This window comes from Palaemon carinicauda, chromosome 28 (genome assembly GCF_036898095.1).
Source record: "Palaemon carinicauda isolate YSFRI2023 chromosome 28, ASM3689809v2, whole genome shotgun sequence".
NCBI lineage: Eukaryota > Metazoa > Arthropoda > Malacostraca > Decapoda > Palaemonidae > Palaemon > Palaemon carinicauda.
This window is the reverse complement of record NC_090752.1, coordinates 55,124,817-55,144,031: the sequence shown is the minus strand read 5'-3', so window position 1 is coordinate 55,144,031 and position 19,215 is coordinate 55,124,817. Positions and strand designations below refer to the sequence as shown.

Here is a 19,215-nt window from a genome sequence, read left to right as displayed (position 1 = left end):
TGCTATGGGTAAAAATAGTTTATTATTAAATTTTATATGTTGAACGATATTTTTTTCGTAACTGTAAGTACTGGTAATAGAACTTAATATTGTACAGTACAAATAGATTATCTGATATATTAGAATTTAATCAATCAATGCATTATATTTAAATGTCTTGAATATAATGGGTGGAATTAGTTTATTAATAAATATTTTGATATTTTGAACGCTAATTTTTTTCGTAAATTTAAGTACCAGTAATTGAACTTAATTTTGTACAAACATATGATCTGATATAATAGAATGGGATCAATAATTGCGTTATATTTTAGTATCTTGATTTTTATGCAATGGATTGAATTAATTTAATAATAACTGTGCTGATTCAAAAGTAACAACATTAATCTTTTAACAAGTCTGTAGATATATTTAACGATATAAGTACCAATTATGGCAATTAATTTTATACAAATATACGATCTAATATATTAGACTGGGATTGACCAAATAATGGTTACCTATTCCTTATTATCTGGCGCATTAATGAGTTTATATCCAAGAGTTCGGCTTTCTAGTTTTACGATATAGATTTTTTGTCATTTCCTAATTAATTTCTTTCTCTTGTTTTACCTCTGCCCGAAAATAACTGGATACTTTATTTTTGTTACTAATTATTCATTCTACCTCTAAAAAGCAGTTGCAAATGTCAGAGAACTTTTCCCAAAATCTAATCTACCTCAAACTAAACTTATTGATAATATATAAACGTTTTCTATCAATCTTCTAGGCTCTTAATAACAGATAACGGAACATTGACTTGTATCTCTATAAGCAAACACTAATTGAACCTTCTGTCTCCTCAGCAAGGATGCGGCGCTCCCCTCAAGTTCTGGATGAACGAGAACAAAGCCATCTGGTGCTCGATCCTCGCTGCTGTAGGAGGCCTCCAGCTCATGTGCGTCGTCCTCTGCATCCACATCATCCACAAGCTCAAGGACAAGGTCGGCTACAAGAGGACCTCCTCCTCGAAGCGACGTCTCCACAATGAAAAAGGGGGCTATTCTCTATGAGCCGTCGATCATGATGACCTCATGTGGTAGCCTCAGAGGTCCTCTTCGCGTAGAGGCTGATAGAAGGAACACCTTTGAGGATGGGAGTTGGAATTAGCAGGGGTTTGTTGGGTAAGGGTACTCAGGGAGTCACCGCCCGATGGCTTTTTTCTAGGGACACTTTTGGGTGAGGGATTTGTTATATGTAGTGATCTTGCATTGCAAATACCAGCCATTAAATCCAATAGGAAGAGATGCTGGGGACAAGGAAAACCAGCTCAAGATCGGCTGATGAGAGCCATCGGGCGATGGAAAATTGAGGGCCATCTTGTGGGAGATAGTTAGGGTCTATAGGTGACGACTCTGTTTCTCGCTTGGCTTCAAAAAGTTATTCAGATACTTTGAAAAGTCATATCTGTGAAGGGCTTCTAGAGAGTCCTATACTAGTAAAGACCTTTTAATGACCTCTCTGATCTGGGCTTTGGAAAGTCCTTGGGCAAGAGTGTTTAAAGAACATCCTTATCAGTCGTTCCTTGTTAAGGCTCTGAAAACTCTTTCTTGAGTAGGACTTAGTCAAATCCATACCAAGTAGGAGTGCAAAATCCTTCTTGAGTAAGTCCAAAGAGAGCACAGACTGGAAATTTGGAATATAACTTCTGCAGCCGGACTTTCGAACCTCAGCGACTGACGAATCAGAGTCGTCCCTTGCCATGACCTTTCTTATTCTTCTGTCTCGAACAGGGTCATGAACATGAGGTCATCATGTGGTAACAACCTTGAGTTTACTTGTGGTGATCAGTGTTTTCACAGAGGTGCTGACGTCACCTGCGCCAAGGTGGCCGAAGTCCAACGTGACAACCCGAATTCATTCTGATTTTCACTCTGTACACTTAAGAATCTGTCTCAATTGTTATTTTATTTTCCCAAAGGGTGTCTACAGCTATTTATGAATTCATATCAGTTGGTCAGATTATTTAGTTTTTCGCAATTGCGTCAAAATCAAAATTGATAAAACCGAGTATTGTTTTTTATTTAAGAAAGCTTAACTAATTAAATCAAAATTTGGTCATGGACACCCTTTGGCAAAGTACAAGCGAAGCCTGGAAAAATCCAGAATATGTAAAGTTTTTTTGTATTTTAATAAACCAATATATATATGTATATGTATACACGCATGTATATACAAGCACATACATAAACATGTATATATATCATATCGATTGTTGGTCATATTGTCTGGTGCCATTGTAATTACCAAATGAAAGAGTTCTTGTTTAATCTGTCCTTTTCAATGCATGTCTGGTCTTATCCTGAGAGATTTACCCTGAAGCTTCATTAAAGTCAATTAGGCAAATGATAGGTTATTAAGAAGACAAATGTCTGATCATTGTGGGAATAGAAATGTCTAAGTCGTATCATTTTCGATATAAGAAATAAAATGCTCTTTTAGTTATAGTTGATTATTTTGTCTGGTATTATTGTCAAATATTAACGTCGACAAAAATTAATTTATAGGTTTTGGATTTTGTAAGTTTAAGCCATATATCAATTTGATTTTATGAAAAGATAAAATCGAAATTTTCGATATCTTTGGGAAAAAGATATTTTGACTAAGATTAACATTAACAAAATCTCAATGAAAACTATAAATCAATCATATAAAAACAATGTTCTGATTATTCCTATAAATTTCGAAAATTCTCTCAAGATATGACCATTACTTGAACTTAGAATTAGCCTTGATTATTGCCTTCCTTCAGAGAGGAATAAAGGTCTTGTATATATTTGTATATCTGCACTGTAAATCATGTACGTAGTTACCAACTGTTGTTTATTTCATGTTTCAAGCTGTTTTGTTATTGTTGCTTCAGGATTAGACATTAGCTTTAAGGATCATTTTACATTTTTATACTTGCCATTTTTTTAACTATATAATTAATGAGATGATTCCTGTTTCATTAACCAATTATAAAACACATTAAGCTCAACCTTTGTATGCAATTATATGAGTTCTCTTGCTTGAGGGTACACTCGGGCACTCTATTCTATTTTATTTCTCTTCCTCTTGTTTTATTAAGTTTATATAGTTATATAGGAAATATCTATTCTAATGCTGTTACTGTTCTTGAAATAATTTATTTTTCCATATTTAATTTCCTCACTGGGCTATTTTCCCTGTTAGGGCCCCTGGGCTTATAGCATCCTGTTTTTCCAACTAGGGTTGTTGCTTTACAAGTAATAATAATAATAATAATAATACATATAACAAATATTTTCAACGGACATTATTTAAGCTTGAATTTAGTTACATAAAATTCATCCATCTTCGATTTCTTACATTTAAAGAACATACGAGGTGGAAATGTCATAGGAGTTAGGGATTTGATAAATTTGTATGTACTGTACAGTATATAATTATCTCAAATTAATTAATACACATGGTTCAACAAAAGTTTAAATATAGTTGCGTTAACATTAGCGAACTCTGGAACTGTTTGTCCCGGGATGAAATTAGAGGCGAGCTCATGGGAGGCATGTATTGCCAACCCATTTCGTCATCTACCCCAACCTCTCTTTAGAAACAATTATATCATTCTTAGGCAAACTTAATAAAAGAAATACAGACGTTTGATATTTATTATAAATATAATATCATTAATGACAACTAGTATATGCAGCGAGGCCCTGCAGTATATACTATACAGGCCACTAACTATTGGAGATCTGTATCTGATAACATTTTGTCTTGAAGCCTTCGGAACTTCCGGTTTTTAGTTTACTCGGTGCTAATAACCGAGGAAGTTGTGTATAAGCAATAAAAGATTGATACTCATTACCATACTACACATATATCAAGTAACAAGTGTAATGTGCAATTTAGGCCGGCCGAATATACTAGTCTGTTGCCAACGACGACGAGCCGAGAGCTGCCTCTACGAGATAGAGTAGTAAACAGTCAACGTCAGTTAGAACCTTTGCAGTGTGGAGGCTAGCTCTAATAAGTTGCACCAGAATTATCGATGTATGAAGGCAAATGTGCTGAATTTGAAGAAGATAATTACTGCAGTGTCGATATTCATAGTGACAAGTTGTAAAATATATGAATCCAGCATGTGATTTTAACTCTTGCAAACTGTAGCTATGCGTCAAGATGTTTTGACAGCAGCGAATATGTTCTTAAGGGTCCACGGCGCAAAATACAAGGGAGTGAAGGATATTTCAACTTGGTAAGCATTTTAGGAATTATTGTTTGTTAAAATTCGGATAGGTTAGGGTAGGTCTCAAGACTTTCCAGCACGACTATGGGAGCAACTAGGCCTATGAAGCTTAAAATTTACTAAAACGTGATTAGTTCGTAAGTTTCGTTGAGAGAGAGAGAGAGAGAGAGAGAGAGAGAGAGAGAGAGAGAGAGAGAGAGAGAGAGAGAGAATAGGCCTACTTGATGTCACCTTTACCCAGCAGAAATAAGCTTTGGCCTACAACACTAGATACAATACTGCCAAATGGGGTCGATCGATATAGCTACATATATCAATGATTATGATACAATAAAGATTCATGTCCCCTTGTCTCTTGCAATCATTACTACCTGGTAGATTAATTCCAAACGGGAAAGGAGCAGAAAAGTACTGAAACTAACAAACATGTAAGTATGGCGTGCTAGTTACTACCATATGCATCGTATGTCAATGGTTACTACAAGAAGTGAAATTTCTTATCAAATTAGATGATCGAAATTCAAAACTTGTAATGCTAATTCGTAAAGGTAGATTTCGTGTACTAGTCATTTGGCGCCACACTGTAGTGTTTACTAACCTCACCTCAGAGAGGCAGTTTTTAGTTTGTCGTCGTTGACAGCTGATTCAGCATATTGTCTCTGTTACTTGATAATTATGTATCATGGAAATTAATATCAATGTTTTATTGCTTAAGCATCACTTCCTTAGGTATTGTTGTAGAGTAAACTATATGCCCAAAGTCGGAAAGAAAATTTGTTGTTACCAGATACCTTTCTGCAATAGTCAGTAACCTGTATTATTATTATTATTATTATTATTATTACTTGCTAGGCTACAACCCTAGTTGGAAAACCAGAATGTTATAAGCCCAGGGGCTCAAACAGGGAAAATAGCCCAGTGAGTTAAGGAAACTAGGAAAAATAAAATATCTTACGAACAAAAACAACATTGAAATAAATTTTTCTTAAATAAATTAGAAAAACTAACAAAACAAGAGGAAGATTAATTAGATTGAACAGTGTGCCCGAGTGTACCCTCAAGCAAGAGATCTCTAACCCAAGACTGTGGAAGACAATGGTACAGAGGTTATGGCACTACCCAAGACTAGAGAACAATGGTTTGATTTTGGAGTGTCCTTCTCCTAGAAGAGCTGCTGACCATAGCTAAAGTGTCATCTACCCGTACCAAGATTAAGTAGCCACTGAACAATTACAGAGCAGTGGTTAATCCCTTCGAGGAAGAAGAATAGTTTGATAATCACAGTGTTGTCAGGTGTATGAGGGCAAAGAAGAATCTGTAAAAAATAGGCCAGACTTTTTGGTGTATGTGTAGGCAAAGGTTAAGTGAACCGTAACCAGAAAGAAGGATCCAATGTATTACTGTCTGGCCAGTCAAAGGACCCCTTTAAATCTCTAGCGGTAGTATCTCAACGGCCGGCTGGTGCCTTAGCCAACCTACAACCTGTAATATAATTTTGTGTTTGAGGAACGAATTAGAAGAAAATTATTTTCCCTTGTTTGTAATGAAGTAACCGCCGGGTGGCGTTTCAAGTTGTTTTCGTGTTGTTAAGCAGTAAAGTAGTCATTCAGCTTTGGGTAACCGACAAGTAGACATCGATAATTTTTATATGAAAATATTTAGTATCTGTTCAGCTTATTATGAATGTAAAATTTCAAAATAATTACAAGCATTATGTGTAATCATGTTATGTTTTGAGTGTAAGAGTATATGCTGTACTATCAGTGATAGAGAGATGAAATGTCTTCATTCGGTATACCCAAGTGCTACATCTAACGATTTCCAAAATAAAATGTTGAAATGCTATTCAGAGTTTGTATTGTTTGTTTGGTGAAGGTTTCGTAATGGTAATCAGGGAATCCTATATTCCAACGGTCTGCTGCATACATTAGCAACCACGTATTACACGTATAATAAATATCATTAGTCTATTTTTCTTTTCAAAGAATAATACAGTTGTACTCCTACGAAGGGGAATAGGGGAAGACGTGTTGGCAAAATGGGTAATTTATATCATTGGTTGTTAATAGTGCCTACATACCTCTAGACTTGGTTAAAATGAGAGAGACTGTCTAGGAACTAGAGCTAGACTGACTATTTGGTTATGGCAATACCTTCTGATGAGTCGAAGCAAGCACAGTATATACAGCACAGATATATCTGTGGTATGCAGTATGCTTAATGTATACCATGGTCTCTACAGCTCATTGGTCTGACATGGAACGGCGACACTATCCCAGACAAGTAAACAAACTAAATGACATCGGGCTGGTAAAATATTTAGGTATTGTCTGACTTATCTGAAAGCTAACATTGTACTATCTTGGAAACTATATTACCCTAGCGAAATGAGTCAAGTCGTACTCGTGGCCTTCTAGCAGTTCATTTAAAATAGTTACAAAATTAAGCCTTGCAATTTTTTAAGAGTTAGTTTTAATAGCTCAAATGGTTTCATTTTAATTATCATCTTTCTACTCTCAATGAGTTTCGTATTGCTCCGACCATTATTTATCGAGCTACCAAATTACTCCCTGGGAGGGTATCTGTGTGTAGGAGTGTGCTTAACTCATGTCTGCCAATTTAAGCTCGGGCCATACCATTGTTTATTCCCAGGACCAGGACTGATTTCGAGGCTTATGGAGTCATACGTCCGTCATAGTTAACAGTTTGACTGTGGGGCACTGCTGTTCGTGTGGACGTACCCTTATTCCATTGGTCAGTCTAGATGTCCAAAGGAATGTGGGTTATACTTCCCAGAACAGGTTATTCAGCGCAGAGCTTCACTTTCATTATTTTGTAAAATGTTGGGGGCAGCAAGAAGTATAGAAATTACCAGGACTGGTTGTACAGAACATAACGTAATAGGAACGGCAAATGACCCACCTTAAGCGCATGGTCCAATGCCGGAACTATCATACAGAATTAAAGCTATATTTAACACTAATTATACAGAAGTAAAGCTATACTTAACGACTATTGAATTTAGTGAAATTTGCACCTACTATGCTACTGTTGCGAGAGGAGGCAGTATACTCACTCAAATCCGTAGATTGTACGAGTCCATTACACTCTTTCAAAACAGCAGATGAAGTCCGGATGAATAACAGCTAATCATTAAAGTAAAGTATGCTTGCATATTAAAAATAAAGTAATACATTGGGCTTTTTCAGATGGTCTTCGCATCACTTTGAAAAATAATCTGAACTTAGAGCTGTGCATTGTAGGCATTAATCTAATTAATTTTCAAATAGGCCTAAAGGATACTCTTGTTGGCAAAGATATTTACGAAATTTATTGCATAGTTAAAAGTTGGACCAAAGATTTGTACATTTAGTTTGTATATTTCAATAAGTTTCGAAGATTTAGTGTACAGAAGATTAAAATGCATATTTAAATTTTCTCTCCCATTATGCAATTTACGAACAACCGTATTACTCTTCATATTAAGGATCTTTAGCATTGCTTGTCTTTTTCAGCCATTTTTTTATTTCATTTTGCAAATTAAGAAAGAAACGCCCAATACCAAAAATCTTATTTTTATTCATTAGTATTTAAAGATTCGATATATACTACTATGGTAAACCCTTTGTTTATTGTAGCCTTTTCTAAACCTAAAAAGTGTAATTTGTACCAGCTGCATTAATCAAAACTGCAGTTGGTTTAGAGTAATATTAATATTAAATTAAAATAGGCCAATTCTGACTAATATTACACAATTTACACTTTTTTACAAGTAGTTGAAAATTCTGGTTAATAGCTTTTATGTACTAGAAAAAATGTATAAAGATTTCCTCAAATTACATAGAAATTTATTTTTTTTAAGTTTAGCGCATTCTAAATAAGGGTAATTAAAGAGAAATAGATCTTCAAGCTTTTAATAAACATGCATAAAAAATCTTACGTCATAAATGGTAAAAAATAACTTTGAAGACTTGAAAAAATTTTGTACAGCCCTATTAAGCCTTAAGATTACTGGCGAGATATCTAGAATTTACTTAATCTAAACTTTCATCCTTTAAAAGTTTAAAAATTAAAGTACAGTACCATGGCATACCAAATTTACTGTAATACCCGTAAAACAGTTTAACATTGTATCTGAAATCAGAAGAAATTACAGAACGGTTTGTATTAAAGATTGCCAATTAAAAGAAATTTAAATTAGATTTCAGTAGAGATATGAATACAGATCTATTTACCTTCAAGGTGGTTTTTATGGGCACTACATTGCACTTAGGTTATCGAACCCTTAAGCGCTAAAGTTACAGAAATTACTAAATTGAGACTTTGAAGTAAATTAGGTCCGATTACTGAGGTTACAGTGTTAGTCAATTATCAAATTACAAACCTACCAGTTTCTTAAAATCCTTAGAATAGATTAAATACTACACGAACTGGCCCCGAGTCTATAAACATTAGAAGTGGTATACCATGACCATAAGAAAGTTAACCATAAAATTCTTAAATCCTATGTCCATACACTAAAAACTTTAGAAAATTTCTGTAGCCTTAGGATACCTAACATAAGTAAACCCGTCGATGATAAAAATTTTAAAACCAATCCCTGCACTGTGTCAAATCAACCGTCCAGATTCACCCCAGCCAGCAGCTTCTCCAATTCTCTCTCAAAATGATATCGTTTTCCTACTTTGGAAATTTCTTCTTCCGTCAATTTCTTTCCTGACGCCCGTTTCTTCTCTAGTTTCTCTATCCCGACGATTTTCTTCTCCAGAAATCTCTTCTCCTTGATTATAACTTTTTTCTCGGCTGGCGTCAAGTACCTGGTATTCTGCAAGGGTGTCTAGATTTTAATAAATTTCTAGGTAGCCATTCATTCGAAGATTAAAAATTTTTTATTCTAAAATTAGAATAAAATCCCAGAAAGTAAAGACCCACCATAAAGTTATTTGAAATGAGATTTTTTATACAAATTTAAAGCAAAAACATGAACACTGAACATTTCAAATAAGCCCATTATAAAATTAAACTTAATGAAAAAATTTTATGTAGAAGACTATCGACAAGACCCACCTTCAATTGAATAAGAGCTTCGTAAAATACAGGGTATAATTTTTTTTTTCAACTAACTAATTCCAATTTTAAAATCAATCCGAAATATTAGACATTAAAAAGAAGTTTATGCATTCCACAATTCCATTCAGGTGGTTTTAAAATACCCATGTAGGGCAACACCACAAGCTATGGTAAAACTAGCTATGAGACCCTCATTGCTCAGATCGAGACCTCTGAAGCAAACTATAACGCCCTCCTGCTGGTTTGACATTGATTTCAAAATTTAGAGTCTGTTCATAAATAGCAGAGGCAAGGGACAGTGGCATTGCCTCAGCAAGCGAGAAAATGTCCTAGAGAGTGGCAATATGTATGTATGTATGTATATATATATATATATATATATATATATATATATATATATATATATATATATATATATATATATATATATATATACATATATATATACACATATACACATATACACATATACACATATACATATATATAATATATATAATATATATAATATATATAATATATATAATATATATAATATATATAATATATATATATATATATATATATATATATATATATATATATATATAATCCAGCACCCATGGCCCTTTTTCACCCAAGCTAGTACCAGGGAAGGCCTGACAATTGCTGCTGACTCAGCAGGTAGACCTATAGGCTTTCCTAATACCCCGCCCCCCTCAATGGCTCACAAGGGTGGGGAGGTTGCAGCAACCTAAAGAACTTAAGAGTTTGACCGGGACTAACCCCAGTCTGGCAATCACCAGACTATGACGTTACCACATAGGCCACCACAACCTGGGGGAATAAGATATGATGATTAAAACCACTTGGAAGAAATATGAAAGTCACCTACACATAAATAAGAACCGACCTTATCTGAAGAAGTCGTGCCACTCCCTTTGCCTGTAGCTGAACTTGCAGCCGAGGTCTCACCAGTGCCTTGTACTTGTTTAGAGTCAGATTTCGGAGAATAATTAGATTCATCAGCCGTAACCGATTGGCTGCCATGTATTCTGAAAGTGTCGCTAATGCTTCCTATGGGGGTAGTAGCAAAATGTGTAGTTTTGATCTGAAAACTACTTTGTTGTCCCAGCTGCATAGGGATATTGGAAGAACTCCTTAAAGGTTGTGAACGTGGAGAATAAAGAGAGAAATTCCCTGGGCTCTGCGCATGTACTCCACCCATTGAGCTAGAGTGCGGGCTAAAGTCGAAACTTGTTTGAGTTATTAGAGAGTCACTTTTTCTGTGACTCAGGGGAGTGCTAGTTTCTAGATTTTCACCGATGCTGTAACTTGTTTGATCTGGAAAAATAAAGTTAAAATAATTACATTACATATAAACTTTAAAATATATACAATTTCAATCTCTAGAATGCACACGACTGAATTAAAACAATAAGCACTTATGAAATTGTGCAACACCACCTGGTTCTGGAGAAGCCATGAACCACAGAAGTAACTAGGGGTAAAGTCAAGCAGTCAATGTGAAAGAAAATTAACCCACTGAGGCTCATGTCAGTATACCCTTTGAGGAATAATTTATTCACCTTTAAATAATAATGGGTTCCTCCAAGAGTATAGCCCCATAAAATGAGCCTAACAAGGTCATGTCACTACCACAAAATGCTCCTCTAACTGCATTAGAATTAAAATCTCTATGGTCACTGTCCAACCTTCTCAGTGAAGAAGAGCAAGATTAAAACTTCTGGCTGCAAGCTTACGCAAACGGCCTAAAGCCCCTTCCACACTGATTGTAGATGCTATGCGGGCAAATTAACCAATTATTGTACACAAATCTATACATTTAACTGTCCGGCCACAATTTTTATGTCCCATGTTGTCATACTGAGCTAAAGATTAGCCCACTGCCCAACATTGCCTGGTATAACCGACTGAACTCTGCCCTCTACCCGGCGTCTGGCCCAAATTCTAGGTTTTCCTACCTGTTCCTGCTACCTGTCTTTGACAGTTCTGGTAGCATTCAAAACTGAGAATTTTAGGCAAATCAATGTGCCTACCCTGCATTTGCCCCTCTTGTAGAAGGGGGTTTAGGCAGCGTAAATATATCCTTATATTAAAATGATAGAAAAATTTATATAAGTGCCTAAAATTTACTTAATTTTCTATTGTCTTTATAGTCAAACCAAAAGCTTAATCTATCTTGCGAGTGGTTGAACATTGAGAATGAGGGATGAATACAGTCTTAAGTCATATGGCACTGGCAATAAAATCCAGAATAATTCGGAAAACGAAGTGTTAACTAGATGACTACAAAGCTATGCATATAATCTCACATTTCTCTTATCTGGAGTACCAAAATGTATTTGAGAAACTTACTTTAAAGCTTAATGTATACTTTCAAGGGTTCTCAGTCTTTCCTACAGGAATACAACATTAACAATGGGTCTAGCCCTTCAAGGAATATAGCAACTTACCATTTACACTATACCAGTCAGCGTCAACCCTGGTAAAGAGGAAAAAAAAATAGTATTGCTTGAAAGAAAATTTAAGAGTTATAATTAGTCATACTGAAAGCTTACACTTGACATTAATGTGTCTGGAGACATGACTTCCCATCAAAACTTTTCGCCAAGATAAAAAATAAAAAAAATTTATTCCATCTATAGAACCAGAATATATGAAGAGATTTCACTTTTTATTCCAATAAATCATCAAGTAGTGTATTTCTTATGATAGCATACTTAAGATTTTAGTAAATGCTAAACTATATTTTAGTTACTGTCAATGAAATTTTAAGTTTTTTATTTACTTTTTTATATCTCTTTTTAAACAAATATTTCCATTTTCTGATGAAATGCTCAAGTTATTCAGACTGTCAGCTTCCAATCTACTTATGTTTTTAGATATTAGAGCTGTGGCCAAGGTTAAACTACTATGCATGTAGTGATAATTTAGTGCCAACCCTTCATTATTTATTAACGATAAGCGATCATAATCAAATCCTAAAGAGGCATCAGACAAGTTATATAACTCAACAATCTTGGGTAATGTGAGAGATAGCAAGTTCAGACTTTTTTAAATTAAAGTTAAAATTTTAAAGAATTACAGACTTTATGCAAAATTAGAGCAATTCTATTCTGGGGCTGGGGCAGGAGGCGGCTGTAATATGCAAAATTAGAGCAATTCTATTCTGGGGCTGGGGCAGGAGGCGGCTGTAATATGCAAAATTAGAGCAATTCTATTCTGGGGCTGGGGCAGGAGGCGGCTGTAATCTCACTGAAGCCTCCAATTAATCCAGTATTAATGTAATTTTTTGTCTAGAACTAAACCTCTTCCCTGTCTCAAGAGTAGAGGTATAAATTTAGATTACATTGGGTACATTGTGAACCTAACATTTTCCAGAGGAAATCCAGTCGCGAGAAAGAAAATATTACCCACCTAGATTCCAAGCCTAATGGAGAACTCAAGCCAGGCGAAGTTGTGTTAGAAGTTGTGGTAGACGAGTCACTAAATAGTTTGTATTGTGCAGATGGAGACTGGACGCCTCGAGCTTGATCAAGTTTTTGAGTTTCCTCTGGGTACCAATCATCTTCCCAGACTGCCTCCGATTCGTATGGTGTCGCAGAAGCCCCAAAATTACTTAAAGGAGGGTCAAAAGAACCTGGAACAATTAACAAAGTTTTGATTCCATTATTACGTTAGTTAGGGGGGTCACTTTGATCTGGAACAATTGAGGAACAATTTTGAAGATTCTCTGCATATGGCCAAATTTATAAACTTATTTAATGACATACAGCACAGCTGTTAGTTTTTACACAATCTAAGATTGTAAATATTGCAATTTTTTAAAGTTATTATTGAGTACTTACCCATTATTTATACTTTTGTAATATTTTCCAGTACAGCCAGTATCATTGTACGTCAGACCTTTTAAGACTAAGTTTTTTTTTCCAGAAGGTAGATTTTCAGAAAATCTGACCTTTCAGATAGCTATTTTTTCCATAGAGCCTGACCTACATCTGTTGTTCTGTGGATCAGTCTCTTAACCCCTAAGTAAATATTACTCCGATAGCTGTGCCAAGCTTTAAAACTACCAAAGACTATACAATAGGGTCCCACTAGCCATCCGAAAGACTCATGATAATAAGGCTTTAAGCAGAAACTTGAGACTTTCCAAGTGCTTCGATAAAGTGAATTTGACAAATGTGCATTATGCGATGTGAAATGCTGAATGTCTTGGAATGTACATTATAAAATTAATGCAAAATTCCTGTAGAGAGTAGGGTTCCCCCGCTGTATATGACCAGAATAACAACACTTAAAAGTAAACAAGTATAAAATCATTAAGCGCTCACGCCCATAAATTTTTATTCCAAGAATTTAAAATTACTTACTTTCAGGGTAAAGTTTATCATAATTTGCCTTGTCTTCACACTCACGGAGATGTTGTCTCATCTTTGATTTTTTCACGTAGTGGTTGCTGTTATAAAAACACCTTTCAAGATTTATTTGTGGGTGGTTCTGTCGAAAAAATAAAGAAAGTTGAATTATCTAATTTGCATGAATTTAAAGATTGATTTACCATTGAAAATGTTTTATACTTTAAAACTATTTATATCAAGTCCAGCGCCATTATAAAAAAGAAAAAAAGAAGAAAAAAAAGTCTCAGGGCAGATATAAAATTTTAACATGCAAACCAATCCTCCAATGCCATAGTCTCAGAGACTGAGGTAATCTTATGTTTCAAGAAACTGCTGTGTGTAAGGAATCATTACGAGGTTCCTAAAAAAGAACATATCGCACTGCATGCTTAATGAACCATTTACATTTTCAAAATGCATATTCTCATAACAGGTTACGTGAAAAAAGTTACAAAGCAAGAACTTATTTTGTACTATAAAGTTTAAAGGCGCAATTCTGCGTTGCATGAAGGTTATTTGATCTGCTATAGTTCATGGAAACTTAAATAAATTGTCATCAATTGGTCTTACAAAATTAAAAGATTTATAGTACCTTTGTATTAGACAGCCTTTAGGAAAACTTTGTTTAGCTGTTCCACAACCTTGTGAGAAGCTAAACTTTAATAGAAAAATATGTCATTCTAGATGTTAAAATGCAATTTATACAAAAAAAAATAAATAAAAAAAAGAATTACACCAAATTTGAGTACCGAACAAATCTCTCACTTCAGTAGAAAAGCTTTCAAGGACATTGTCAAAACAATACTAAATTTTTCCTGGTAAAAAAAATATATAATATATATATAATTATATAATATATATATATATATATATATATATATATATATATAATATATATATATTAATTATATAATTATATATATAATTATATATATATATATATATATATATATATATATATATATATATATATATATATATATATATATATATATATATATATGTATATGTGTGTGTATATGCGTAAAAATCACAGGAAAACGTGATGCTCAGATGCAGAAGAACCACAGGTTCTTCTGTATAAGTATATGTATATGTATATGTATATATACACAATATAAGTTCTACCATGAGTAAATCCTCTGTGTGTCTGTAGTTATTGAAAGCTAGTCTCCTAAAGATTATAAGAGTTAAAGTTTTAGTATTGCATAAATTAACCGTATATTTAAGAGGCGTACTTTCGTAAATATCCTTTATCCTTTTCTGGCATGATCATTATTGATGTTCTGCGCACGCCAACATTGTGGGTAATTTCAACGATATTCATGACAGATTAGCAACAACAGCTACTTAGTAAGCAGTAATCATAGTAGCAAAATATATTGTGAACATTATTTCGAATTATGACGACAGATATTAGAGTGAATTACGTTTCTGAAAAATGAAACTAGGCCTACTCTTGGGTGGGTTTCCTCGTGACTGCGAGCGAAGGGGGTGGGATAAATGGAAGTTTCTACTATCCAGGAACTAATGAATAAATACTAGGGAGCTCTAGAATAGTTATAAAAAGCCAAGTCAAGGTTGAATAAAAAAACTGCTGCAAGCAATGCATGTTTAAAAGTTTTCTTCAACACTACAACCGTCATTGCACCACGTCAAAATTCGTTGAATAATTAGCCAATTTCAATTATTCCATTCTTCTAATTTTATGCTAATCAGAACCTTGGTAACAACTGCTGAGTGTAATACAATTGTCACTCTCAGGTGACCCAGTTTTGCTACAAGTTTGAACTTTTGAAGTAACAGATTCAATTATGAAAAAGAAAATTACCAATGCCTCGTTCCCGCCAGTGAAAAATTAATAGCGAATACCTTCGTACCAAAGACGGACTGACCTCCCTAAAAAATGACTGAACTCAAACTTACCTTCCTGCACTTAACTAGATGGGCACTAAACTTAAGGGGCAATATAAGATGAGATTCGTCGTACGGACATTTCCACAACTCTTCACTCTCCCTGTAACGTTGGCCTTCGTCTTCCTTGTAATCCATGACCCCTGGGAAAGTTTAAAGTTTTTATGAATAAAGACTACCAGGGGAGAGAGAGAGAGAGAGAGAGAGAGAGAGAGAGAGAGAGAGAGAGAGAGAGAGAGAGAGAGAGAGGGGTGATCAACCGTTACACCCCTATAGGATTAGGGTATAAACTCCCTGGGGTCCTTCGTGGACATGCATTCTTAAAATTTAGCTATGGGGGAGGGGAGCTATTGTGGGCCTAGGAGAGGAGAGCAATTCAAACTAGGATTAAAGCAAATAGTTTGTTTATAAGTTTTGATGACGTTATGCAAATAATAGCTCGAATTAAACTTCTACAATGACATTTAAAAGTAATTTGGCAGTCTGACAATAGAGAATCATTATGTACCCTTACGGTAAAAAAAAAAAAAAAAATCAGTAAGATGGGAAAACTATGACAAAATCATGTCAAGCTAAATTGGGCTAACACATGGCCCAAATGATAACGGCCACTTGCCTTTGAGAAAAGGTAGAGAGGTACCCAACCATTTGGATTACCTTAGAGGATAGAATTGAAACGGTCAACTACAAGGATTTTTTTCTAATACAAAAGTTTTTTATTTATTTATTTATTTATTTATTTTTTTGTAAACCAGAGTAACTATCATTGAAGCGAAACTAGGTATAATATATGTTTAAAAGTAATAACAGTATTCATCTTTAATCCTGGGGCAACCCGTGATTTGCTATATACTGTCATAGAAATTTGAGAAATAGTTCAAAAATAGGTCTAAAGATTATTTATCGATGTCTAAACTAGGCCCAAACTCCATATGATGGGGAAAACACACCCATTTAAAAACTAAATTACCGAATGGTGTGCATATCTTAAATATATCCAACGAAATGCATAAACTATTAACCCCGTATGACGTCTAGGCATATAACCTACTAGAATTTAAATAAAAAAAAATGGACTAAAACCAAAAACAATAAAACTTACCCAACTACTTGACACAGTGCAGCTTAGATAATTAAAAACACTTATTAAAAACCACTCAACCCAAAGGTTTCGTCTCGTTAAAATCCGTCCTACACCCAAGTGTTCAGACAATTGTGACCATCATCTACTTAGAACCCAGAAGGAAAGCCTCGCCGAATTCTGGAAAGCCAGTATTACCAACATCGTTGTTCGAGTAAGAAAATCCATTGGGTAGAGTAGTAGTAGAAGTACAGACTAGTCCTTGGGCTTATAGCTTCCTGCTTTTCCAACTAGGGTTGTAGCTTAACTAATAGTATTGATAATACTTATATCCATCCATCTATAAATTATCCGGAGACTCGTGGAGTAGATACAGTAGATATGCCTGGTGGAGTCCTTCGATGAGAGTACCAAAAAAAAAAAAAGAAAGAAAAAAAAGTTTTTGTAAAAGAGCGAAGAATTTATCAGTTTCCTCTTTCTTATGAGCCACAAAACGTAGCTATCGTAAACGTTTTGTTTGTTATTGGTGTGACGGTTCTGTGACGTACATATAAACCATATTTTTTTTTTCAAATGTCCTCCTGGCTTCCTTGAGATAGAGAGAGTGGGGTGGTCCTCCAAAACATGGTCAGAAAATTATGGTCAGTATTTAACTTTTAAATTATCTATAAAACCAACTTCAATAGCATCTTGGAAAGTATAAAACCGAACTTAAACGTGATTGGCATTTTTTCATTAGCGCCCCCTCCTCTCCAGCTAACTGGGCTTCGTTCGGCTCTCACTGGGGACCCCAAGTCTCTGTCTCATGTATGAATCAGTTCACGGCTGCCAATTAAGTGTGATCTTGCCACAATGAAAATTATTTATTTCTTTAGTATTGTCTAATGGCTAGGCCTACATATTAAATCTTACAACATTCTCCCCCAAACACAAAACATGGTAAATCTACTCACAAGCAAACGTTAGGTTCAGTATATTTGAATCTATTTCATATTCATTAAGTATCTCTTGTTGTAGTTTTGAATTATAATGAATATATCGATGAATAAAAGGAGATTGGTTTTAAACTAATGAATCAACATTGTTTAAAACGAGAGGATAAATTACGCCTTTTTATCAAATAATGCAAATTTACGGTCATGTTGCTAAAACTCAACTAGGCCACGTCATGTTATGGTAATATATAGGTAGCATCTGCCTGCTCAAGCCCGTGTATTTTCATAAATAAGTGAATGTGTAATGTATGAGAGAGAGAGAGAGAGAGAGAGAGAGAGAGAGAGAGAGAGAGAGAGAGAGAGAGAGAGAGAGAGAGTTGGTAACACTGTCTCGTTAACACAAGTCTAGGGACACTGAAGCTAGGTTTGTTCAACCAATGATATGGGTGTTAAAGGCACCGTACATACAAAATTCCAGGCGAATATGTTTTGAAATATCATTTAGAAAAATGGGGGATTCGTAGAATAGATATATCTTTCATAAACGACTGAGTTCACCTTTCTAACGCTTTATAAGTTAATAAGCCTACTTTTTATAACGACAACGCCCTTGTTTACTGTTTACTTACGAGTTTGTTATATAATTTGATTTTGAGTTTAATATTCCTTCTATTTATAACTCTAAAATTACTGAAAAGACGAACCAAAACCCATGTGTGGATTGACACTCATTTTGATTTTTATTCCAATTGTAATTTCACGATCGTATAGGCCTGCAACACTTTTGCATTACGAAGAACATTTGCTGCCAATTTCCTCTTTATAATTTGGTCCATAGAGTAACTGCTTTTCAATTTCTTAGATATGGTTTCGTTCGCCTAATTATTAAATATTTAATTGTTTATTATAAATAGTTTCTACTAATCCACTATCTTGTAGACATTATCACGTTTTGTTTATCAATTACTTTGATTTGATTTACTGTATATATATATATATATATATATATATATATATATATATATATATATATATATATATATATATATATATATATATATATACACAACAGCACAAATGCCGATGTTTTTAGTCCACTGCAGGATGAAGGCCTCAGACATTTTAGTCATGTCTGCGGTTTCGTCAATTTCGTCACCACCATGGCCAGTGCAGATTGGTGATGGTGGAAGGCTTTCTTTTCTGATCGCTCACAGCAACTTAGTATGGGTGGCATGATTAGTGCAGCTTTGCTGATCATGGCAATACACAAACCCTTACTGTATATGGGGATATCTTAACGTGGTGAAAGGGTTTGTGTATCGCCATGATCAGCAAAGCTGTAATAGTCGAGACAACCCATACTACGACTTTGTCCTGCAGTGGACTAGAAACGGCTGCATTTGTTTTGGTTTTTTTAGTAATAATGACAATAGTAATAATTCCACTGTGAATTAAGCGAATATTCTCTATTTTTTAATATCATTATCGAATTTTCTATCATAATTATTGTTTTTATCGGTAACTAATCTAGCCTAACCTAATGCTAATTAAGTATCCTTACTT

General features: G+C 34.5%; 2 protein-coding genes across 2 annotated transcripts in view; one reads left to right on the top strand and one right to left on the bottom strand.

Moving 5' to 3' along the window:
- LOC137621596 (23 kDa integral membrane protein-like) overlaps positions 1 to 2,975 on the top strand; it is a 48,725-nt gene extending 45,750 nt beyond the window's left edge. The window contains exon 8 of the mRNA XM_068352008.1: positions 846 to 2,975. Coding sequence (XP_068208109.1) covers positions 846 to 1,052 — 207 coding nt within the window. The 3' untranslated portion in view covers positions 1,053 to 2,975. The remainder of the gene's footprint in view (positions 1 to 845) is intronic.
- Positions 2,976 to 8,147: 5,172 nt separating this feature from the next.
- Positions 8,148 to 16,899, bottom strand: LOC137621595 (serine-rich adhesin for platelets-like). Its single transcript, XM_068352007.1, has 7 exons — positions 16,739 to 16,899; positions 15,649 to 15,779; positions 13,696 to 13,822; positions 12,740 to 12,962; positions 11,776 to 11,804; positions 10,212 to 10,642; positions 8,148 to 9,074 (listed from the first exon to the last, which is right to left on the bottom strand). The coding sequence occupies exons 2-7, from the start codon at positions 15,772 to 15,774 to the stop codon at positions 8,865 to 8,867; spliced, it is 1,146 nt and encodes a 381-aa protein (XP_068208108.1). The 5' UTR covers positions 15,775 to 15,779; positions 16,739 to 16,899; the 3' UTR covers positions 8,148 to 8,864.
- Positions 16,900 to 19,215: the final 2,316 nt, after the last annotated feature.

Excerpts from the sequence above, each read along its gene's own strand:
- LOC137621595 (XM_068352007.1), bottom strand. The coding sequence starts at position 15,774 with ATGGATTACAAGGAAGACGAAGGCCAACGTTACAGGGAGAGTGAAGAG. Across the intron at positions 11,805-12,739 it reads CCATTAGGCTTGGAATCTAG|GGTTGACGCTGACTGGTATA; the intron begins GTGGGTAATATT and ends CCTCTTTACCAG. Across the intron at positions 9,075-10,211 it reads GCACGACTTCTTCAGATAAG|AATACCAGGTACTTGACGCC; the intron begins GTCGGTTCTTAT and ends ACACCCTTGCAG.